Consider the following 24697-nt stretch of genomic DNA (forward strand, 5'->3'; position numbering starts at 1 on the left):
TGCTCTCTAGAGAGGACAGTTCACGCTACAGTGACCTGAACCTGCCCCACTGCTACCCGGAAATGCTCTGCCCATCATGTCGTATCTGCCCTTGGAGGAGTTATTTCTCTCCGTTTATTCATGAGAACATTCAAAACACCTCAATTATATCAATGTGGATTAAGACCAAACGCAAAAGAAAGAAGTGAATTCTTGTTTTTGGCAGCTTTAAGGAGAAAGCAGTAATCCATACCGGCCTATTGCAGACTGCACAAACACATCCATAAATAATACATACGGAAAGGCCTGAAGCTATATTGTCACTTCACCTTGTTCAACACGTGCACTAATCAGCCTTTTTGCAGCGATGGAAACAGAAATCATTGAAGCGTAGTGATTGGAAAAATATAATATTGTAGTTACAAATGCCACCTGCTCCTAAAAATTCCCACAGAAATTAGAAGAGAAATACAAAGAAGTGGTGAAGTTCTGGGCAGCCCTACAATGGCCTCAATGGGCAGCTTCCATTTCACCTACCAGTCTGTGGGTGAGCTGGATGGTGATCAGGGGAGATCCTGAGAGATTGTGAGACAGCCTGGGCAGAGGTTCCACCTTGATGGAGATAAGGAAACTGGTCGCTGAGATCATGTAACCTTTGTGGGCAGCAGCTTCAGCAATCCTGCGAAAGAAACAAAGACGTTAAGGAAGGAGAACAACCAAAATTTAGTTCATCCACAAGAGGAACGCAGGACCTGCTTTTTCAATTCAAATCAACTGATTTCTGTAGGGGAGCAAGAGCTGGCCCCAAAAGATCCTACAGGACTAGAAGCAACAGCTACAAACTATAGGGAACAGCTTTGGACATTGGGAGATTCTAAGCGTCCTTCATTCTGCTCCTCTTGCAAAGGTTTACACCCGACTGAAAGTGCTTTAGATAATCAGAGAAAATACAACAAAGTAAGTGATCTAAAAATAACCTAACAAAGCAAAGGAACCTAAACGAGGAGCAAACTCGCAGGGATTTCAGGCTGTCTAATTAAACATGCATATCAGTGTGTAAGACACATAAATGATGCATATAGACATCTATGCAGGACTATATTTAGAAGCAATTCATAGCTTTATTTCGAAAAAAAATTGATTATGTCCACTTAGGTCTGTTAAGAGTGAGTCAGATCACAACACACAGAGCTGAGCCTGACTAAACATCTCGTTAGCCCAGGTAATACTTTCTTTCCTCAGCTGAATTAATTTTGCGATACATAACAACCCTTTTATTTCTGCTCTCAGCTCAAAGTTATGACTTTGACATTTTCACACATTCAGGAGTAACTCAGATCCATTTGGCTGTACCGTAACATTTTTCACTATCAGTAACAGACTGTGCAGGATCCTGTTGTCATTCAGTGGGATTCCTACAGCTTTACACAGACTTTACGAGCAGGAGCAGAACTGGGCTCAAAACCTTTTTTTGCTTTGATTTTTGTTTTGTAAAGAATCAAAAGCGACTCCCCTGAGAAGCTGCTATTTATGCAGGCTGGAAATAGGAGCCATCTGTCTGTGCAGCACAAAAGCTCCAAGAGGTTGGGTTTGAGCTTTCCACCGCAAAAGCAAAAAAGAGAGTTGCCCTTAAGAAGAAAATAGACAGGCTTCAAATTACAGGTGCTCAAGTAGCACAGGGCTAGAAAGAACATAAAAGAAAGTCTTTAAAACAAACTACTCTGGGAAAGCCTTGTTATTGCACTGAAATATAAGCTGCAAAGTTAAAATAGCACAGCACAAAAAATGAAAACCAAGCAGAAGTGCAGACTTGTTTTCAAAAGGTTTTTTTGAATACCTGGGGCCTGATTCCACAGAGGAAAAAATCACTAAGCTGGCATTCCCTGCGTGACTGGGATTTTAGATGCTGTTTTGGACCGATCTGCATCTAGAATTTCATAGACATGATTCTGTAGTGCATTATGGACTGCAAACAGTTCAAGTGGTTTGGATTAATTATGGAAATCACAGAATCACACAATGTTAGGGATTGGAAGGGACCTTGAAAGCTCATCCTGGTCTCCCCAGGGCAGAGCAGAGGGGCAGGAGAACCACCCCTTTCTAACCCACCCCCGGTACCATTGGCTTCCTGGCCACAAGGGCCCAGTGCTGGCTCATGGTCACCCTGCTGTCCCCAGGACCCCCAGGTCCCTTTCCCCTATTCTGCTCTCTAATAGGTCAAATCTCAGAGGTGTTTGTTCTCCAGTGTCTTTGTGCTTCTCTTTAACATCACCATAGGGCCGGATCCTTCCTTCTCCAGAGTCATACAAGTACATTCCTACAGCTCGGTGGAACAGAAATGGGTCTCCAGGTTGTCATATTCCATGACATCCAGAGAATGTGCACAAAGGTGATATAACTGTTTTATTTTGCTATATCAGAGCCCCAGGAGCTCGATGACAAGGCATTAGAATACAGTGTTTGGATATGCAGCATCCTTAACCATATTGTGTTTGCTAAACTTTGACTGAAGTCAAGACCATATTAGTTCTTTTCCTCTCTTTAGGAAGCTGAGCTTTTTATCTTAATAAATTGCACTGATCCTCCTGCTTGAAAAACATAAGCAGTCATAAATTATTGCCTGTATTTCTCTGTGTCAGTAAGGAATAACGCACACTAACGACATGGTTCCTTTACAGCCAGCTGCTAAGTGCCCTTTTGTTGAGAGCATGCGGGATAAACAGCAGCACGGCTTGCTACTCCATTTAAAAATGCCATTTAGCAATAGCTGTGTGATTATCTCGGTGTGATCAATGGGATCCTAAGCCAGGGTTCTTTCCCCTGAACTTCACCAATGAGTTCCCATGGTCGCGACCCCCCTTGTAACCGCATGGAAAGAACGGGAACCCCTGTCAAGATGCCACATCTTTCCTCCTGCTGTCAAACAGCACAGCGAAAAGTCACAGGTTGGAAAAGATGAAGAGAGAGTTTAAACTAATCTAAGTACCCCAGTGAAGATCAAATACATGAAGTCACACTAGCTTAGAAGGAAAGTGTAATGATTTACATGAACGGCATTGCAAAATTCCCCCAGGAACTGTATTTCCGAGAGGTATACAGCTCTGCATTTACTTTATCTTATCTGCTAATGATTTCATTGACGCGGCGTATAAAACAAAAGGTCTTTAAAGCATTGCCTGGTCTCCTGTTATAAAGTTACCTTTACAGGTTTCTAGGATTAGGATTCAGATTTTATCTAAAGAGGGATGTGATGTTTTCTTACTTGTTCCATTTAAGTGCAAGCTTTATCTTTATATATGTCAGGAGAAAAGATGTAATTTCATTTTATGAGACAGATTAAAATGATGACATTCTAATACCAGATCTGATGAATGCAAGGAGAAGACAAAAAAAGACAAACACGTCGCTCCACGAATCTATTTTACCAAAGCATAAAACATCTAATGTAAGCTTTAATCTCTCTCTAGTTAATGACTACATGTCTTCAATATTGCAGAATCAGGGTTATGGCTCGTAATTTATTTACAGTTGATAATGACACGACTGTTATAAAGGTGTATCACTAAGGTAATAAACAAGCTGTTACAGCATGAGAAGTCTGAGGTACTTACTTTGTATCCATAGGGTTGATATTATGGAAGAAATAATGCATGTTATGGTAAAGCAGGCCGACGATGGTGATCCAAGCTGCAAAAAGGGAACAGGGGTCATTCCTCAGAACAGTGTACACGGGAGACGCTTCTCTCCTAGACCTGAAATGCCATGGTAATTAGGAGCCTGGATTTCTGTCAACTTCCATGTCTTTGGTTTAGCAGAATTCTGACTATTCTCTTAAGTGAAGAAGTACGAACATCTCGCAGTACAGCACAGGAGATAGATATCAAAATAAAATAGAAGGATGCCTGCCCTGCACAACTCTACTTCCAAAATAAGTTGTTTAAGTAATCAGTTGACCATTTTCAATCCCCACACATAGCACTAGAAAGGGTTGCACGACATCCCCGAGTCAACCTCTCAATGTCTTCACAGCAATCTCAAGGCTACTTCGCCACCACCATCAGTAACGCAGGTTATGGAGCTCAAACGCGGTGCTGATCTCCACGCTGGGTGTCCCTTTGCTGGGTGCATTCCAAGTATTTATGGGTTCTCCAGCGTTTGAGTGAAGAGACAGACACATGTTTTGTAAGTCTCAGGCACACAGGTGTCTTTTACTGCCCTTTTTGCTGGGTTCCAGGTATTTATAGTGTCAACGGACTAATGAATTATTAGGTTAGCCCAGAGACTGACTGTGGGCTGGAATTCAGGGCACATGGATCAGACTTCCAGAAATCTGATTATGCGGGTAAATGTTTTTGTAAATAGTTTCCTGCAAACCCTGATTAAAACATAGATAATTAACTCCAAACATCGTTCTTTTGGACTCTTGACTAGAGTTTCATATTTGTGTCACACCTTGCTTTTGAGATTATTAAAATTTTAGCATAGATATGGATTTCTGAGCTCTGTGGGTTTTTGCCTGGTCTGTAGTTTAAATCTTGTTTCTGTAGCTGCTGTTGCTTTAACCTGCCATTTTATACTTTAATTTCATACAAAATTTGAAGTGTGATTCTGCATGAAGGGATAAGTAAGACCTGATCTGACATCCTGGAATTTCTTGAAATAACTCGTTCAGATTATTAAAAATAATTTATGAAATTACAGCTGCTCTGATGTAAAAAGATGTCCAAATTAAATGGCTTCAGTCTCTGTGGCCCAGCTGTATTTTTCAAGATTAATTCAAGTAGCATGAAAATCCTACCACATCAATCATTCATTAGTGTGACAGGGCAACTGCTGCCTCTTTACAGTCAGTATTCTCAACAGCAATCAAATTGGTTACTTGGAAAAAGAAAGCAAACCAAAACCTGTTCTCGAGCAAAATCGTTTTTAGATACCCTGTTGGCATGACTTTGCTCTTCCCTTTAAATTTTTCCTTACCTTTTTCATGAAAAGCTTCACTGGGGATGGAAATATAACTGTGTCCTCGAGATGGAAATCGATAATGGGACAAATTCAGAGTCTGAGGATGCATTTTGACCAAGCTGTAATCTGTGCGATAAGCCAAACAAAAATACGATAAAATCAATAGCCTCTACAACCAACTTGGCTATTTGACTAGACCGCCCTAATAGCTACGGCACGTCTCGAACGTAAACCACCAGATGTTTGCAGAAAATACAGTAAATTCCCCAAGTATAAAATTGCCTTTTATATCTGACTCTGTACACGTACTGTTAATATCCCATGGATCACTTCACCCACACTCCAATACCGAGCTCACCAGGGCAGGCAGAGCAGATTGATAACGCTCTTCCGCTGCCATTGAGGGCATTAACTCCGTTGGAGAACACCAGTGGCCAAAGAGTACGTGCAATAATTAACGGTAGTGGTGAGTGCTCGTGTTCTTTGCCCCCTCACACAGGTCTCAACAAGGCAGAGCAGATAAATTACCTTCGCTACCTGTGGCACCCAGAGACACAGATGAAATTACAGTTCTCGGATGCTAAACAGCAGGAAAATGTGATTCTCCTAAAAGGTCAGAACAATTCCTATTATTTACAATTTATTGCAAAAACCTTGCAAAGTTAAGGTTTTGTAGCATCCAGACATGGGCAGCTTTGAAGTGCTGCAAAAGAGCTCTAAGCTCTTCAACTGCCTGTTAGTATAACTAGATTCATTTCCTAGAATCCATATTCTAAATCTCTCCCCAAATAACCTCAAGGAAGTTCAAGCACGGTCAGAGCTGATTACCCGGACTACTCGCACAGTCACCTTTCTACACCTGAAACACGCCATTCAAAACAGAATATTCAAACCAGAAGACTCTCTGCTTTGATTTCCTCCTTCGTGTTGGCAAAGGAGGGGCTGCAAGCACAGAGACATTGAGGACACACAGACAGTCCAGAGAGAACACGTCTGCTAAATCGTACCTGCCACGGATGACATGCCCTCCACGGTTAAAGGCAATGAGTTTTCTTCCAGGTTGCACGTCATATGGGCCATCACACTGTCAATAGTTTGAATTAAACTTCCAAATATATGAGCGCTCTGGTGGAAGAAAAGAAGAGAAAGCTCTACAACCAAGGAAATTGCAGATCGCAGCCCAAAATGCCGAGGTGCCACGTTAAATTCCTGTGTGAATCATCACTCAGCCGTCCAAAGGCAAATTGTGACTGTCGCCACAACCTTTTCCACAGGTAGTAGATAAAACGTTACACAAATTGATGCCACCCAGAGCCTGACCTGATGAAATAGTGTGTTTTATAGAATGTCTCCAAATGACCATCTGCCCCCATCAGCCTTTGACAGTCATTTATACTCAGCATTCAGCAGAACGAGGCCAAGAACTGAGCAGATTATTTTGACAATGTGGAAAGAGTGGTATCAGATTGCTTGTGGAACGTGAGACACTGCAGTCTGGCCTCCTTTCATCTTTATGAAAATGGGCCCCAGTATAAAGCTACTTTCTAGGTGTCTATATGTCAATCTACAAAGCAAATATAAACTTTCAATATAAAGTTCCCTTGTTTTAACCCTCAAAGACACATTAAAAAAGAAAATGACAATTGTTTTGCTTGTGGGTCTTTACTGAAAATATGAAAGTGGCAGATGAAAGAGAGGTAAGTCATACTGGCAAAAAGTGCCAACAAGAATAACAGAGACAAGCAGTTTCATTACTACCCATGTGAAATTATGCAACCAAAGTAACCTACACATCTAAGCCCATCTGCCTTACCTCCGGTACATCGATCCAGTTGAGCAATAACAGAAAGTCTTCAATAACTTTTAAAAATGCCTAAAAGATAAATAAAACTATATTATTGGATTGTTTATTAATCAGCTACGTCTCGCGATAAGGATCCAAGGCTGGGATTTTCCTAGGTTCAGTTTAAGACGACAAGCCCATTCTAATTCAAGTCACGGATTCATCTCCGCCTGGCAGCACCTTCATCATGTTCTTTATGGTGACATCTTAAAGTAACAATTTATTAAAAGTAACACCTCTGTGAAACTCCCAAAGTGCAAACATTGTACCAGAGCTGAGGTGCCAACACTGGAACTAAGACTAAAGTGACCTTATTATCCCATTTTATCTTTACTTGTATGACATTAATATCTCTTTGAGTCTTAAATGACCTGATATTTCAATGGCACTAGATAAATATCTGGGTGCCATCACTTGCACAGTTTGCTGTCTGTATAATGGCTGCACATAAAGGTTGATTTTGAGGGCAAGATCTATCACGGTGGGCACTGTTCACATTCAGCGAGTGTCTCTTTCCAGCATCACTCCTGAATTACCCCAAAAGGTTGTGTTAGGCCACTGAAAAGGGGGGCAAAGCAGGAGTGCTGGAGCCACTGAGCAGAGCAGCATTACAACAGAAAACAAGTCACATTTGTCAGAAGCAATGCAATATAAACACGTGTCAGTAATCAGAAAGTTTATTGCATTATCATTTAAATCAAATTTTCTTGTCCTGTGAGGCATATGACAATCAGGACAGAGACAACTTCACAGCAACCAGCACGCGTGCTCAGGGCCTGTCTTTGGGGAATTAACCGCAGACAATACGAAGCCCGACCATCAATCAGCCGAATGACAGCGGCAGCGTGTACGAGCAGGACTCTCTTGCATTTACCTCCCAAAATAGCTTCACTAAAGATAATCATGTCCCACATTTCTGTCTGCAAATCACTTTCATGGCACACAAAGCAGCATCATATTGCACGAGTGAGCAGAAAAATGGCAACTGAAATGATGTGGGAAGCAGGTACAATATCTGACAGGATGATGTGCCTTTTTCAATTTATAACCCACAATATTTTCAGCAAAACAAAGGAAACGAAGTATTAGAGCTTTTTAGAAGGGTTTTTGCTACATATTAAACTGTGACCCATGAAATCCAAGCTCCACAGTTTGCAAATGCTAAGCTTTTAACAGAAACTGTCAATTGCTGTCCCCGTCATTTTCAGAAGCATTTATTTATATTCTTTGTCTGAGTAAATAATCCTTGTCACCCTGGTATTACCTGCGGGCTTAGAGGAACAATCACCGGGGAGGCCAGGGCTGATCACTGTAATAACAGCTTTCCAGCCTGCTGGAATCAGGGAATTAGATGCCCATGGTTTTACAGAAGGCTGACTTTATGTCAGCAGAATATGACGGCCCGTCCTCAGCTCAGACTGCAGGAAACACCTCGTTTCTATTTTTATTTTTTTCTGCATTGTGGATTAGCTTAAAAACACGTTACTCCATTAAGCTTTGGACCTGGTCTTTCCACGAACCAGTTTCAGTGGGGATTTGTGATATGTCTACGCTCCTGCCACCGCAAACTGCTGCAGGAATAACGCACAACCTGCAGGAGGGAGCTGGAGGAGACGCACAACTCGCGCTGCCGGAGCAATAAATGCCAACGGAAGGTTCGGCACCCAGAGAACCGAGAACTTTAACCCACTAATGCAGGTGTGAATCTCAGAGATAACACAGGCCAAGCTCAGCCCGCAGCTGCAGCTCTGCCCGCACCCGCTCCGGCTGCTCCCAGCCCACACGTGGCTCCATCTGCTGCTCTCACTGACCACGGGGTCTTTACATCCCGCTCCTGACACAAAACTGTCCAGTCTGCTGTATTTTGGATCAGCTGGGCCACGCAGACAGATGCTGTTTGTTTTTCCAGAATTATATATTCTTTATTGAATACACTTACAGCTGACAAAAAAAAGAAATTTCCTACTCCTCTGTTTCCTGCTCAAATAAATCATTATTTTTGACGTGTGGCCACGATTCCAGACATTTACAATTTATACATTAAATAATGCCCCCAAGGACTAAAGAGACCCTTAAGCTATTTTCTCTGCTTGAAGCTCACGTTCTGCTTCTTCCTAAAACAGCTACTGCTTTTATCACGTGTATATTTTGCAGTTGAGGTCCCAGCTTGTGGAGGAGCTGTGGGACACCCACCTCAGCGAGGCTGAGCGCCGTGCTTTCCGACAGGGAGCTGTTGGGCAGGCTGAGGGACACGTTCTCCAGGTAGCCCAGCATGACGTGCGGGGAGTGGAAGTTCCCCCGCTCCTCGGTCAGGTTGGTGATGATGGGCCGGTAGGCGTTCGTAGAGACCTACAGGACACACACATCAGAAATCGCTCCGAACACCAGCCGTTATCTATTGGGAGTCTGAGGCGTAGCGGACACGGTTGCACACGAGCCAAGGGAAAGGGAAAACATGCAAATAGAGGATAAACAATAAACAGGCACAGCTGTGGGTTTTCATGAGCCACCCGGGTCCTGGTGGCCACGGTCTCCTGAAAGTGCTCGTGAACACACAGGAAACGAACAGAACATTAACACCGCAGGGACCTGTTCCACTGGACTTTCACTGTCCTGCTAATCGCGTGTAGGTTGGTTACAGCTAATTGTATGTATTCTCCATATGACAACTTGATTTCATTTAAATCTTTTTCATTAAGCATTTACTGAAGAGACAAAAACTGATTTTATTATTGTAGTGGGATATATTTTTCTAATTTTAAAGGAACTAAGAGGAAAAATTAGCAAAATGTTTTCGAATGTCCTACATCTTCAAAGTTCATTGAGATATTTCAGAAGTTTCTGAAGTTTTTTCCTCCTTTTTTTTTTTTTAATATAGAGAATATTTCTATGTCCCAATGAATCCCCTTTATCTGTCCTACATAACAGTTCTGTGGTGCTCCCTTCTTCCCATAGCAGCTCGAGGTTCTCCTCATCTGAAAATGTTTATAATTGGGGCACTAAAATAAGCGCTACTAAAGAGAATGGTGAATGCGGGGGGTCTGTAACTGATCTATACACGTATCCTGCCATTCCAGAGGAGTCGGGAGGACAGTCCTACCGCAGGGCTCGTGGTGCTCGTCATCACAGACCACGGGAGGGTCGACGAAAACAAAACCTGCACACCTGGGGAAATAAAGGAGAGCGTTAACAAATCTGATATTCCTACTGCAGGTTGAATCTCTTCTAACTGATAGTCAGATACTTGCTGTTCTGCGCATTTATCTTCAGTGCCGTAGCTAAACAGGCTTGTTTAAAGCATTTCATTTACTGAGTCATCAATTTTACTCATCGTTTTTATATAGATGAGCCTTGCAATTTAGCCTTAGACACTTATAATGAATCCTTTGTTTGCAAACAGGAAATCTCAAGTGTTATATCTGAAAAAAAGGACAACTGTACATTAAAACACCATCATCCCTCTTCCTTCTCCGGCTCTTCTCCTGACATCTCCGCGCTCTCTCCATTTTTGAAGACTTTCATAGGAATCATTGTTTAAAATAAAAACGTTTTAAAATAAATAACCTGAGCACAATTGCTATTATTTGTGTGCCAAAGCAAATCGACTGCTTCATTATATACCAGATGGAGGGTTTTCTTTTTCAGTGATGTCAGTTCTACATGAACTAGTTTATATTTTCTTGGCTGATAAAATCTATTTTGTGTGTATTTGATTGCAGTTATCAAAGCTGGAAGTCACAAACATTTGCACCTCCAGGCATGCATTGCAAATTCTGTTAGTCAAATGGTTTCTGTTGTGAAAACGGTTCCCGTGAGTTTTAAAGCACAAGAGCGATGGGTGTAACTGCTTGAGCTCCCAATAACCGAGGAAGAGCAAGAAAAGCAGAGAAACTGCCAGCAAAGCCAAATGTTCCCGATGCCCCAGAGCTTTATTCTGAGATGGATGTTTCCTAATTGCTGCTCACACACAAGCACTTAATAGCAACAGCCTTTCTTGTACTGGAAAGTTCATTGCACAGATCCACAGAACAACTAACAGGATTTACCAGCCAGTCTCCTAAGTCTTTGTTCTAATCTTGATTCTTTGTCTCCTCTATCACATTTCAGCTGATATCTTTGGGGGTTTTTTAGATCACAAGCAAACATGAGTTAATAAGTCTTTATCGTTCCAGGAAGCGGAGAGATAACCATTATTACCCACAGCTGCTGGAATACACTGAGTGCCCTGGCTCCAGGTTACACAGAGTACAAGTCAGAAATCCAGTCAGACTTTAATACTGGTCTGCCTCAAGCCTAATTATTGCTCCTCTTCTCTTGATCCTGGGGGATCTAATAATGGCCGGATACTTCAGGTCTTGACAATTTTTAATGACACTTTTAAGGAGCTAGAGCCCAGGATAGAAAGACTGCCCATCCAAAGACAGCTGAGCACTTCAGTGACATTCATATCTGACTTTTCCTGCCTCTAAAAATCACATGCAATAGCTGAAAGGCGTACAATGAACGCAAATCCTACACACCGAGCATTTAAGTCAGCATCTTTCCAGAGGATGAATGATGCCAGCGTGCAGGTACTCACCGATAGCAGCGGTAAAGTACTGCTCGATCTCATTGGGGGTGAGGGCCCGTTCCCATATGATGAATTCATCAAACGCCCCATTCACGTAGCGCTTGGTTTGATCCCCCTCAGTCCCCGTCAGCAGATTCGCACTGGGGTCTCCGTAATCATAGAAAACCTTCCCGTCTGGATCAGTGGTGTTCAGGGTCCCGTTCACGTAGACTTTCAGTCCTTCTCTTGATTTCCAAGTAAAGAGAATATGAGTCCAATAAGGACCTGCAGAACATTACAAGTCACAGCAAAATCCATGAATCAATTCCATTTAGAGACTTTCCTGTTCAGTAGGTTTTTGCTGACTTGTGCAATGTTATAGAGCTGTGTAGGAAGTGCTCGGAGTGAATTATAGAACGCTGATGTCATGTATATTAATCTATGTACCCATAGGGAGGCCCATACCTTGGCAGAATGCCTGTTAGCTTTTGTCTGAACTTTTACTTGGGTTCACTGCAGTTTCATAAATTACACTTGCTAAGTATTATTGGCCAGGATTTGAAGTCTCTTCAATACTGTCTCAAACCTCAGTTCAGCAAGAACTGCACAAAGGCTGCAAGAACTGGAGAACAAGCAGATAGACTCATTAAAAAGTTGCTGTCATTTCTCAGTTGTAACTAAGAGTCTGAAAACACAATATTAATTTTCACTTGGACTGGATAACCCACAAAATGTGTGAATTATTCTTACCATTTAGCAGCTTTTCTCTTAGAATAAGATTTCTAAACTCTGCTACGACAAGGTGAGAACATACTATTTTGCCAATGTATAGTGGTCAAATCAAGGCAAGAAAAGATTTAGTGACTTATTAGAATTACTAAAAGACCTGAATTTGTTCCAGTCACTAGGTAATACTGCTCCCCAACACCACCAGTTTAGACAGAAGCAGTAAGATACGCGATACACCAAAATGTTTATTAACACTGTGCCATGGCACACAAAACTTGATACTCAACAGACAGCAAAATGACCAAAGCACTAAGGACCCAGTTAGATAGTTACCAAGTACAGTCTTAATTTAGGAGGCAGTAGAGGACAGAGCATGTATCCAGTTTCAGAATATACTGAGAACTGTCAGCAATTAGCCTGCGTTCGTTTCCATCTAAGCACTCAATCTATTGATGTCAATAAGAATTCCACTTCAGAAAAAACTCCAAGTTGCATCCGAGGACTGTTACTGAATGGCAGATGTTCTATAACACACCAAAACTGTTTTTTCAGTCCATACTTTACATCTCTCTCCCCGCATCAGGAGGATTCTTGAGCTCTGTAGCTATGTGTATAGATCCACATCTCTTTCCTCAAGTCGTCCTCTCACCCTACACCTCTCTGCAAGAGTAAACTAAAAGACCAAGAAATTAAAAATCTGATAAACTGTACCTGGGGGACTAAAGCTCGCTTTCCACTTCATCATCGCGTTTCCACGGGTGTAAAACTCCACCGAGCCTTCGCCTTCGTTTGAACAGATTTTGAAGCCACTGGAGATGACTTGTCCACCAGAGGCAGGGAGAAACTTGGCCTGCTGGTCTTGAGTCTTCCAGAAAAAGGAAAACGTTACTCCTGATGAAAGCAAGTGAAAGGAGGTTGGAATGGCAAAACCAAGGGTCATTGAAAGTGTCCGATAGTGTAGAATACAGGGAGTGGGAATGCTTTCAAGAGAGATCATCTGCTAGCATAAAAAGGACAGTGTTTTTAAAATCAACAACGCTCTAACAGCTTAAAACCAAATCAGTGTCTCTTAGTTTCACATCACATGCACATACCCAGTATGGAATTATTGCTTCCTAAGTAGCTTCTGCCAGTTAAAACAAAGTTCTTTGGGCACCAAAAGTAACAAAGTCGTGGTTTCTCACAGATCTATGCTTCCGTTCCCTCTGCCGTATCTCTGCAGTCTCCTCACCCGCCTGTCATCTTTGCTTATTTCAAAAGACAAGTTGCTGTCTCTGTCCTGTGTGCTCCACCAGCACCCACATCCTTTTCTGATGTTCCCCAGACACCAGCAGAGCCAGAAACAGGACGGTGAGTGCTGGGAGCTGCTGCCAGCGCGTCCGCGCCAGCCAGGAGCAGCCATTGCTAATTGCATGTTAATCCTTCCAACCATGTTATTATGTGTGTTTTCACACTCCAGTGCTCCAATAATTGCTGAAAACAACGAACCAATGTAAAAAAATGATAGGGACAGATGCAAGGTCACAGTAAAAATTCTGAGGTTCTCACACAAAAATCAAAGAATTCTTCCCAAAATGCAAGCACAATCCTCCAAGTGCACATGAGATTAACTTTGTCCACAAATAATCCTGTTAAATTCTCAGCAAATTTTAGTATTATGCTGCCAAACTGAAGAACTCTTTGAATTGAACATTAGCGAAGAAATATGACTTCTGTAAGACGACTTGTCTGTTTAGTGACGGTTACCTGGTGGCTGCGCTGGACTCTCTCCAGCAGTTCCCTGTCCTGCTGGAACTGAGGGGCCACAACTGGACACAAGATTCCAGGTGTGGTCTCCCCAGGGCAGAGCAGAGGGGCAGGAGAACCTCTCTGACCTACTGACCACCCGCTTCTAACCCACCCCAGGTCCCATTGACTTCCTGGCCACAAGGGCCCAGTGCTGGCTCATGGTCACCCTGCTGTCCCCAGGACCCCCAGGTCCCTTTCTCCTACACTGCTCTCCAACAAGTCATTCCCCAACTTATACTGGTGTCATCCCAGCCTGAGCCATCACTGGACTCACTCTGGCTTCTCAGCACCTCTTGGGTGTCAGGGGACAGAAAGGGGACACGGTACTTCAGACACACTCTGCTGAGCACTGAAGAGAGGGGATTATCATTTCCCTTCACCTGCTGACCGTGCTCTTCTGACACGTAGCCAAAATATCTGTCCGGATGATTTTAGTTGGCAGTTCTGCTGCACCGGCACTGTGAACTCTGCCAATGTGCTACCAGAGAGCTCAGCACAAGTCAATGATGCCCTCAAAATATTATGTGCATTTCTTGTTAACACCATTTTTTTAAGCGTTTCATAATTTTATGATTAAAGATAGAAAAGCCTCAGCTCACTACTGTCAGAAATATTCTACCCTCCTCTACTCTCTGGAACATACATTTTTTAATATTTCACATGTTCTTTTTGTCCTATTAAATTAGCAAAAAAAGTTAAAATTTAAATCATTGCAGAATAGATAATTTAGCTATGTAATATCTTTCTAACTGATCTTTCTGTTTATCCTCATGACAGCACCCATCAATTCACATGATCTACAGACCGTTCCCTAACTGCTTTATCCGTGATAAACTAACCACCACGGAGATGCTAATCAATTATCATTGGCCTCCTAGAAATCAATTAGTATATGAACATCATCCATCTCAAGTTGCTAGAACTTGATGGATGTGTGTTTAGAGCTATAAACGCTGTGAACTCCCACCTGAAAGATTTAAGGTCTGTCCTAAGCACGTTGCGATACTTTAGTTGGCAGATAAGCCCAGTTCATATTCCCGCTGAAGGGGCCACCAAGCCCAACCATCTTCCCCTTTTACTGATGGTTATTTTTTTCACTTGCTACAGTGATTCAGTATTTATTGTTTATATGATGTCTTCCTTTCACATTTTATCTGCTGAACATTTCAGTGGTTTATGTTTTCAATGATCTTGTTGTGAGATACTGTGAGTGCTCTGGTACCATAAAAATCATTTATTCTAATTATTATGTTATACTATAGACGTAGAAATAATACAACTTCGTGATGATTTTTTTCCCCAGTGGTACAAAAAAATATGAAAGATACAATATGTATCAGAAAATCTGCCTACAGTAGGACACTATAACTTTTGTTAATACTCTCAGGTTACATCCAGGTACCATCTGCTTTCAGCAGTCAACACTCCATTGTTTTAAAAGTCAATGAAGAATAACGTCAAGCTGGAATTTTTGACAGTTTATTCCAATGAGGAAGGAAACGATCATTAAATTACATAGTTTGACAGCAGAAAGAAGCCAATAGTAATTAATGAATTTACTAACCTTCAGGTCCACAAACTTCTGGATTACTAATGCAAGAGTTTTGATAGCTTCCAAAGAAGAGAAAGGTAACGCCTTTCTTTTCAGTGACGTAAATTCCTTTGTTCACCATTCCTTCTACAATATCTAAAGGAAAAGCAAAATGTTGTTTAAGATTTAGATAAACCCAAACTTCTTGGAAACAGGTTTTTAACAGCCCCCTACACCTCACATGCTTATCTTGTCCTAACTAGAGCTTTGCTTTGGTTTGGTGGTGGGGTTGTTTTTGAGTTCACGCCAAATCTCAATACAAACGTCACAGTTTTCAGGTATCCCCCCCCTTCCTTTAAGAAATCATCAAGTTCTGCCTCTAATCCACAGATAAAATTTAATTTCTTTTACAAAATTGAGTGTGTATTATGGGGTGAAGCAAACACTTCTAAGTTCTTCTCAAATCACTTGAATTCTAAATTAATCTAGCCAGAATAAATCCCATAAGGTAAGGCACTTGTGTTTCCACAGCATTTCCTTCGCCGTTGATGTTACTCTCTTTAATGTTCATATTGAATATATCTTATTACGTGAGAACTGTGAAAATTGTCTATAAAGCAGATAAGTGGGGATTGAGAGTAATTAGGGTCATTTGAAGTTCATTATTAATACAGTTCACATTTGCCAGCATACTTTTACTGTTGAGTAGAAAAATAGTGGGTTTAATATTCTATAGAAAGTTCCTAGAGTCAGAGCAGTGCGGACGATGCTCCCACCATTTCCATCTTCCTCCTCGGGTCAGATTTGCCAACAACTAGATGTGAGTTAATACCTAAATGTAGAGCGGACAAGAGGTCCTATTTCAATTGCACCTTCATAAGTATAAATCCTAGCGATGCCAATTAAATGGCTTTAAGCTGATTCTGGTGTAGATGTCAGTAGTTCCAAATCTGTCAGGCTTCTGCCCGAAAAGTTGTCATTTTCTGTTCTTCCTTTTATCTCCCCGTGTGGTGATGTACAGAATAATAATAAAAAATCATTAAAAGGACATAACTCTGCAGATTGTTGCTTGTCCTTTTCTTCAACATGTTAAACAGGGATGTCATAATTGACAAGATCTTACTTCCAGGCTTTGCAAATTTGCTTTTATTTGTCTTTTTTTAAGGTGTCCTTTAAAAATTACTATGAAATGTTGAAAAACAGATGGCTTCTGTTTCCTTTTAACCTCAAAAGAAAAAGCTCAACCTATTTGTTCTTATACGTTCCTCTGAAATGTCATCTCTGTTTCTTTTGAGCTCTCTCTATATATTTTATGTTTTGGAGAAGCACCGGGACCCATCCTCCCATGGGCCGCTTGAACCAAAACTCAGCGTTAACTTTGAATCCAATGTTACAAGAACCAGCCAAGCTTGACAAATGCAGAACAAAAAAAGACATAAATCCTCACCTACAGTTGCAGAGAAGTTAGAGTAGGCAGAGTCATTGGTATATACAAAGGTAGAGTTATGGGAAGGAAGCACAGTGAAGTTGTGGATTCTTAGAGCTGGGTGGAACAACAAAAGAAAATAAGCAAATGAGCAAAACAATGATTAAACAATCAGTAATGAAATGACCAGTTCATATCTCTCAACACAGCACACATCACACAAATCAACACCCCAGCACCGCTCCCAAGGACGCGTGTGCACACAAATGCTGTGCTAACTACACCAGCGAAGCAAATGGGGTGTTCCTAAGGTTTAGGGGTTGTCTGAAAAAAGAGAAGACAAGGCTGAGATCTTGTTGGTCTCTGCAAACACCCAACAGGAGGTGCAGAGATAGCGCCAGGCTCCCTCCGTTATAGCCAGTGAACAGAATGGAGGCGATGGGCACAAATTCAAACACAAGAAATTCCATCTAAACACAAGAAAAAACCCTGACTATTTATATCTGATGATTTTATTCTCTAGTTTTTTTTTTTTTTGATAATTTAACAGTATTTTGTGCACTGTCGTTATTTACCCTGGGCAGGCAAATAGAGCTTGATGGGAAGCCCATGAAAATAAATAGAGAAAGATTGATTTGGGATTTAGCCCGACTGAGCTCACAGAAGGGAGAGGTAAATGCTCTTTAAAAAATAGAAAACACCTGCATACACAAAAGCCTCAGGAAAAAAATGCATGAAAAATGGGTGGTCAGCTACAAAAGCCCAACATGGCTACACGCTTGTTTGTTTGCTATATTTCAAGTTGATTGTGTCCCTGCTGTGATAACCAGCACATTAATTTGCTGACACTCTCACAACACAAACACCTTGAGAGATACAAATCTGGCTCCACACACAATGACTTCAACAAGTGAAATGGATTAACATGACGGACAGATGATGATGCTTCAAGGATTTAAGAGGGAAAACACGGAATGAAAATAATTGCGTGATATGATGAGTGGAAGAAGGCTCTGGCAATAAACAGAAGAGTTGTCTAATCAGAATGGTATCAAAAACAAGCAAATTGTCACCTGCATTAGATTACAACAATAACGAAAACGTTTATATCAAAGTCAGATAACAGATACATCAAACTTCAGCTGGAGGCAGTTGAAATAATATCTGTGTATTATAACACACAATATAAGCAGCTAAGAAGAATTTGAACTATGCACTACAACATTAAGGAAATAATTCAAATTGCCAGAATTGCACTGCAGGGAGAAAGGCTTTTGGATACTGGCATCCTTGGCAAGTAATAGTAGGACAAAGTCCTCCAAATGTTTTTCAGCAAAGTCATGCAGCTGGCTCATTTATAAAGGTATTTAACACAGTGTCATTCTAGGAGTCAAAGGAGATTGCTCACGCGAGCCATTCCCATTCCTGTCAACAACGGCTTGGAGGGTCAGGAATTCTATACATTCTGCTTCATCTCTTTCAAGGTACTACTGAAAAGATTTCTGAACTTTGAGATAATGTAATTTAACATCATTTGAAAAACAATCTAGCACCAGCTGTCATTTTCCCAGGAGCTATATTTTATATATCACTTGCAAAATGACCCCGTTGTAACACGGACGCCAAAGCAGCGCTAGATATGGAGCGTTCTGCTCTTCTTGAAACCATGTGAAGTCTAATGTGAGAAAATTACTTTAACACAGTGTGAGAGAACCCATGTTAACTTTTTGTAAGCCAAATTATGAATCTATTGAAGTCAACGGGCATGCTGCCATCAGCCTCTAATGGGAGCAGAATGTTGCCCAGAGTTATTTCTGGTCAGTCCGTTTCATTCCTTTAAGAAACTTTGTGGAAAAGATGGGTCAAAGTTTAATCTTAAAATACTGGAACACCTCTGGAATAAAAGGGTTTAGATATTTATGTATCTTCTGCCCACTTAGGAGCAGAGTGACGTTGCCATTTTTGTGTAGTTAATAGCAATAACTTTGCACTTCTATAACATTTTTCATGTGCGGTTGTAAATGTCTCGAGCTCCTGATTTAATCTTCTGCGGGGTTCTCTCTGGGTGAAGATGTTGCAGCCACCAGCGTGTTCCCTTGCACCAGATTGGAAAAGAGTTTGAACTAATGCTGCGAGACTGCTTGTAAGGAAATAGCCAAAAGTACCAAAAAATGAGTGAGAAGTATTCAGGTGAGAGCTTACACTTCTATTTCTGTGGATGCTACATACAATTTCGAAGAGTGCCTGAAGAATCTGGACGTTTAACTCCTTCTGAAAAGCAAAAAGCAGCAGACACTGCTGGCACAGCCAAAACCTCAGTCATGAGTGTATTAGTGCATGTAACGCAGGTAGCAAACCAACTAAAAACGTGATTTCAATGACTCTGTGGATCATAAACCTTTTCTCTTTATAACCTTAACAATGCTTAGACAGCCCATAAAGTGTCTGAGAATACTCTATAAAAATCAGTTCGCAAATACATTATCGTTTGGACATTGGAGCACTGCAAAAACATTGACTAAAAAATCTCAACTGCTGTGGTACAAACCCCAACCCTCTCACGTCTCCTGCTCCCGTCTACTTACAGACTGACACAAATACTTATGTTATTGCCATTGTCAAGGAATCCTTTGTCTACCTCCATTCGTATCCCGAAACTCATGAATTCCATCCACATCTTCCAGCGGCCAGTAATGGGAAGCTGAGGCGAGAACTTTGAACCCTTCCAAGAAACACAGATGAAAAGGTTATTAAAGGAAGACCCAACAGGGACTGTAACAAGTCTCTACGGGAGAGAACGATAAAGGGGTTTGATAGGTTAAATAAAACAACGTATGTTATGTAAATCAAGTACTACACATAAGCAAGTCCATAAATCAGAATGGCAGAGGAGATTAAAGCCAGATACCTGATTGAGCACTGAGGAAAACCTGGTTTTAAATCTCAACTGATTTTTGTTCCAATTGCACTCAGAACGTGTAATGATCTCTAACTAGATCTCTGCTGGTGTACCAGGCAGCGTTTGTTGATGTAACAGCTGAGACGGCATTTGAGAGTCATTTTAAGCTGTTACCAGCCAGTGGCCGGTAGAAAGCAGCAGGAAGGGAGCACGTGGGGAGCACCGAGCCCCTGCACACACCGCTCCTGCCTCCTCCAGGGTAACCAACCTGCCCAGCTCCCAGGAACCTGCCCCTCTTCCCAAACCTCGCTGGGACACCGGTGCAACACCTCCGGGTTAGATGATCTATGTGGTTCTTCCAACGTGTATGGAGACACACTGGGCAGAGCCAGCGAGGAGCAGCACTGGGTGCCGGAGGTGGGGGAGTATCCGGGTGTATGCATGATTGTTCCTGCACACTCTGGCCCTCCTGATCTCTCCAGATATCTCACACCTTAGCAAGGTCACAGAGCAGAACTACACCCTTTCACAGAAGGAATCTGATGTTCCACAAGAGAAGACATTCCGGAACATAAAGCAGCATATGGAAGAGAGTTGACTCCTCCCCATACAGCATTAGCTGCTCCTTCAGAACCTTCTCCGCTGCACCAAAATGAGAACAACTCCATGGAGCTGGTGGGAACGTTTTGTTTTCCTAAACATCCTCCTTAGCAACAGGTGGAGAAGCTGACAAAGGCAAAACATCAGTTGATTTCCATTGACAGACTTATCTCTACAATCTAATTGATGAGTTTGAACAGATTTTAGGAGACACAACCCTGACCCAAAGTAGGCTGCCCAAAGCAACCCAATTCTGTGTTAACAATTCTGTTTGCAGGGCAGAGCATTAATAATGTAGGAAAAAATGAATGCAATTTATTATCTTGTTAGCTGCAAGAAAACCTTTATTCTCAAACTAATTATTTTAACCAGCTGTGCTGAAATAAATTTGGAATCTCCCATATCTAAGAAAGTTTTAGAAGGTTGATACAGATAGACAGCAATTTTACTGTGAATGCAAGTGAGAATGTGTTCTGTTCGCTCTCATGGCATATCATCCTATTATTAATAGTTTGAGTTAATCTTTTCTTTAGGAGAGAGGGGGACAGGGGGAGCAGACGACAGGGACACAGAGAGCGCAAGTATTTATATTGCAGCATATCTGGAGCTCTTTGCCCTACAATCATTTTTCATTCCCAGGCAATATTTCAAGAACCCGAGGTGCGAAACGTGCAGAGATAAGTTTCTTACAAGCCGCTTCAGCCATCACACACCATACAAAACCCCCCACACCTCCTGTGCACACTAAACCACATCATGGGCAGCGTCCTTTGACATTTACAGCCTATCCCCACACCGTTCTTCACTCTTGAGATCAGCTTGATGACTGTTCTGTCATCCTGGATACAAACACCATGGATATGATGGTGCAGAGAGGATCCTAAGGGTGCGAAGCTGATAGAAATCACTAAACATCACAAGCAGCAACTGTAGATCCGAGAGCAGGGAACGAAAAGCAGCTCTGCCTCTTGTGAGGATACACAAACTACTCCAGACTTGCTTCCAAACTCAAGTGTACCAAAGATACCTAACCAATGATTCATAATTGACCAGGACCTATTATTAGCCTACCTAGCTAGAAATGTTTGCAGCTGACACAGAGGTTTTCCCCCAGAGAGGGAACATGGGGATCAATAGGGAGGATGGGGCTGAGGCACAGAGGAGGTCCTGTGGCCATAGGTTTCCTTTGAATATTTGAAGGATAAAGGCAGAATTGCTAACAAAAGGACAAAGCTGCTGCCAACATAAGAGAGTAACGACACAGAATAAGCAAGTACAAAACCCAATCTGAAAAACTCCAGGCAACCAAACTCAACTAAGCTGAGCAAAGCAAAGCGCACTGAGGAAATGGGATATAGGAACGAGGGGTTTGCATTTTACATAAACTACATCTGGGTACGTGCTTAGTTCCATCTTCCAAGAACGTATTCTGGCTGCTGCAGGCAAAATGAAAGTTCTGAATTTCTGTGATATTAAGAGCACCCACGTTCGCAACCTGTGCTAAGGCACCTCCACCCGCCCCTCAGCACAGCGCCAGCTCCGTTCTGCAGAGCACGGAACGTGCCTGCTGTCCCACAGTGGGCTCCAATGCAGATGGTTCTTCCTCCCATCAACATCTCTTTGCATCAGGGGAGAAAAGAATAAAGTTAATAGGGGAAAACAGAAAAGACAAACCCCAGGAGAAAGTGATCTGATGCTAAAAACTGTGTCACAAGTATTTTAGTGGTAGTAGCAGCATCATGACAAAGGCATTGCCAGGGCTGGCATCAAACAAACTCATAAGCAGCAGCTGTATTCTAAAGAGCTTATACTTAAAAGGTGAAAAATAAAGAGGGGGGTGGGGAATCTATAGGAAGTGAGATTATTTCATTCTTTTTGAATGAAGGTAGAACAAAATAACCCAATAGAGCCGAAGCTGTTGCAATAGCGAACAACATGGCTTTTCTGCATCGCTCTGTGTTTTACTTTAAAAATAATTGCATATGGTTGAAACTTAAAAGCACAAAGCAATACATGAATTGGTGAAGCAGTAAAACTGTACTTGTACACCACCATGAGGCTTGAGGTTAAATTATTTATATAGACAGCAGAATTCAGTTGCACACACAGACCCCAAAGAATCTGTGAGTAAGTTTTTTTTCTCTATTGGAAGGACATGAAAGATCCTTAATGTGTTCTATAAGTGATCAGAACTTCAGCACAGAAGCTGCGAGGAGGGGGCATGAGCTGAAACCGTGCTCAGTCCAGTGCACTAACTGCACATCCACCGTAAATCAGTGAGCTGGAAAGGCTGAGCACTGGGACACCGAGGAAGAAAGAAAATAGTCTGTGTAGAGGTGCCATTGGAAACTCCTGCTCAAACAAGCAAACACATTGTATATAGGATTTCTCTACATAACGAGTATTTTTCTCCCAATACATTTCTATGCAGAATATTGAGTAGGTAGGTTACAGAATTTAAAACGACTGGGACATTCTGACACTGCAGACTTGATTACAGTTTCAATACAGAGCTGACATTCAAATGCAGGACCACAGGTTTTTTGGTTGGTGTTTTTCATTTTCTAGTAGCTCCAAAGAAGCAAATAAATATGTAAGTACACTGGCATAAAATGTAAATAGAACACTGCTTACCTGGGTGTTTGGGTAGCTGGGAAGACTTTCCAGACACCTGCACAAAAAACATTTACATAATGAGACCCAGTGTGGCAAAACTCGCCAAGAGGAACCCAAATGTATCTCAATACCGACCAAAGTCAGAACATTACCTGATACTTGTACTGAAATAAAATCAGCAAAGAATAACAACAACAGAGCAGAGATAACAAATTCTCCATGGTGTATCTAAGGTTAAAAGTACAACTGAAATCAAATTCCTGCAGGATTGCAGTCATAAGGTTTCTTTTGCTACTTTCTGTGTGAAAAAGGACATTTTCCATGCAGGTACAAAAAGTCCATTCCTTCAGGGATGACAAAATATCCTTCCAGAGCCTTTGAGTAGTATTTGCTTGCTTCACACTTTGATCTCTTCATTTAGCTGTTAATAAATCACCGCGACTGGAGGAAAGTTAAAAGAAGCGCATCAGATCCGAAAGTTGTTCTGCTCCGTGGAAAGGAGTCAAAAAGTTTGTTATGATCTGTGCCAAAAAGATTTTGTTTTCGGCTTTCTTCCTATGGTTGTCTTTCCTTTCAATTACATTCACGCTGCAGGAGATCCGAAGCCAGTTTTAGTTTTGCCAGCAAGAAAATGAGTTTCCTTAGAGCACACAGGGCACAGAGCTCACGATTTCCCCCGGAACGGAGCTGGACAAGCTGCTCCCTCCTCGCCGTCCCGCTCACGTTTGCACCTCCATCCAGACCCTTTTGGGTGGGGAGCAGCTGGGGGATGGCGTCATCCTTTCTTCTCAAACTTTGTCCCATTCTGGGACTCTATTTATATGGCGCAGCGCTGCCTCCGCTGGGTCCTAACGCCGGCCGGCTGCAAGGGGAGGGGAGCGCGCTCCGGCAGCAGCGCGGCGCCCGCTCAGCCCGCGCCCGGGGGCACCGCAGCCACGGGGGGGCTCAGCGCTCAAAGAAAACAGCGCTTCGGGCAGAAATCTGGGGAGGAAAGCGAAGATCTGCTAAAATAACAGATTGTATTTCCATCTGAGGAAACATCGCTTTAAAAAAAACAACAAAAATACCGATTTAAATCACATGGCACTCTGAGGAATTAATTTTACTGTGTCTCTATTGAGAGTAGGAAACTGAGTCATTTCACTGATTTGCTCGAAGTTGCACAACCAGTAAGAGAATTAGGAAAAAACTTCTATAGTTGCTACTTTAATTTCTTTGTATTAAAAAATACTTGCATTTTCTATTAAGAGCCTCCCAGTTACATTCTGAACTAGGTCACAAGTCTTAACCATCATTTTATATGTAAAACAGCAGCTAGAACTAGTTGGTATTCCTCATGTGCTCTGCTCCTCTATAGTAAATGCTTGTTTTCAGTTCCAAGTTCTCTTTTATTATGAAGGAAATAAACTGAAAGAGTAATATTTTAACATTTTACAAGCTTTCCGTCCCTCTTCATCCCTCCCCTGCATTTCCATGTCAGTCCTCTCTTCATCCTCACACAGCCCATTTAAAGGTGACGTAGGCAAGATGAGGAACCAAAAACCTGAATGGGACCACGCTAACACCTCAGCAAAACTCAAATTACTTCATTTGCCTTTTGCCAAAAATTCTGCCAATACATTAAACCCTATTTTCAGCCCCAGGTGTTTACTTGTGCAGTGAAACATCCTCTGCCTTATCACAACCTCTGCACCAGGCTCTTGGCTGGGGTCACCCATCACTTCTAGGATAAAAGAGGTTTCCATCAACACTTTATATAGGGCTTATATAATGGG

The 24697-nt window shown here is 41.9% G+C and overlaps 1 protein-coding gene across 2 annotated transcripts in view; it reads right to left on the minus strand.

Moving 5' to 3' along the window:
• ADGRD1 (adhesion G protein-coupled receptor D1) overlaps positions 1–23701 on the minus strand; it is a 116389-nt gene extending 92688 nt beyond the window's left edge. The window contains exons 1-14 of one of the 2 annotated variants that reach the window (XM_082066517.1): positions 23075–23701; positions 22941–22977; positions 19446–19529; positions 16829–16924; positions 15415–15537; positions 12774–12953; positions 11364–11618; positions 9885–9949; positions 8978–9133; positions 6755–6814; positions 5949–6066; positions 4957–5067; positions 3591–3666; positions 517–658 (exon numbers count right to left, since the gene is read on the minus strand). In XM_082066517.1, coding sequence (XP_081922643.1) covers positions 517–658; positions 3591–3666; positions 4957–5067; positions 5949–6066; positions 6755–6814; positions 8978–9133; positions 9885–9949; positions 11364–11618; positions 12774–12953; positions 15415–15537; positions 16829–16924; positions 19446–19529; positions 22941–22977; positions 23075–23245 — 1674 coding nt within the window. In that variant the 5' untranslated portion in view covers positions 23246–23701. The remainder of the gene's footprint in view (positions 1–516; positions 659–3590; positions 3667–4956; positions 5068–5948; positions 6067–6754; positions 6815–8977; positions 9134–9884; positions 9950–11363; positions 11619–12773; positions 12954–15414; positions 15538–16828; positions 16925–19445; positions 19530–22940; positions 22978–23074) is intronic. The other variant, XM_082066518.1, reaches the window with a different exon arrangement.
• Between the last annotated feature and the right edge of the window lie 996 nt (positions 23702–24697).

This window comes from Streptopelia decaocto, assembly GCF_964273445.1.
Source record: "Streptopelia decaocto genome assembly, chromosome: 15".
Classification (NCBI taxonomy): Eukaryota; Metazoa; Chordata; class Aves; order Columbiformes; family Columbidae; genus Streptopelia; species Streptopelia decaocto.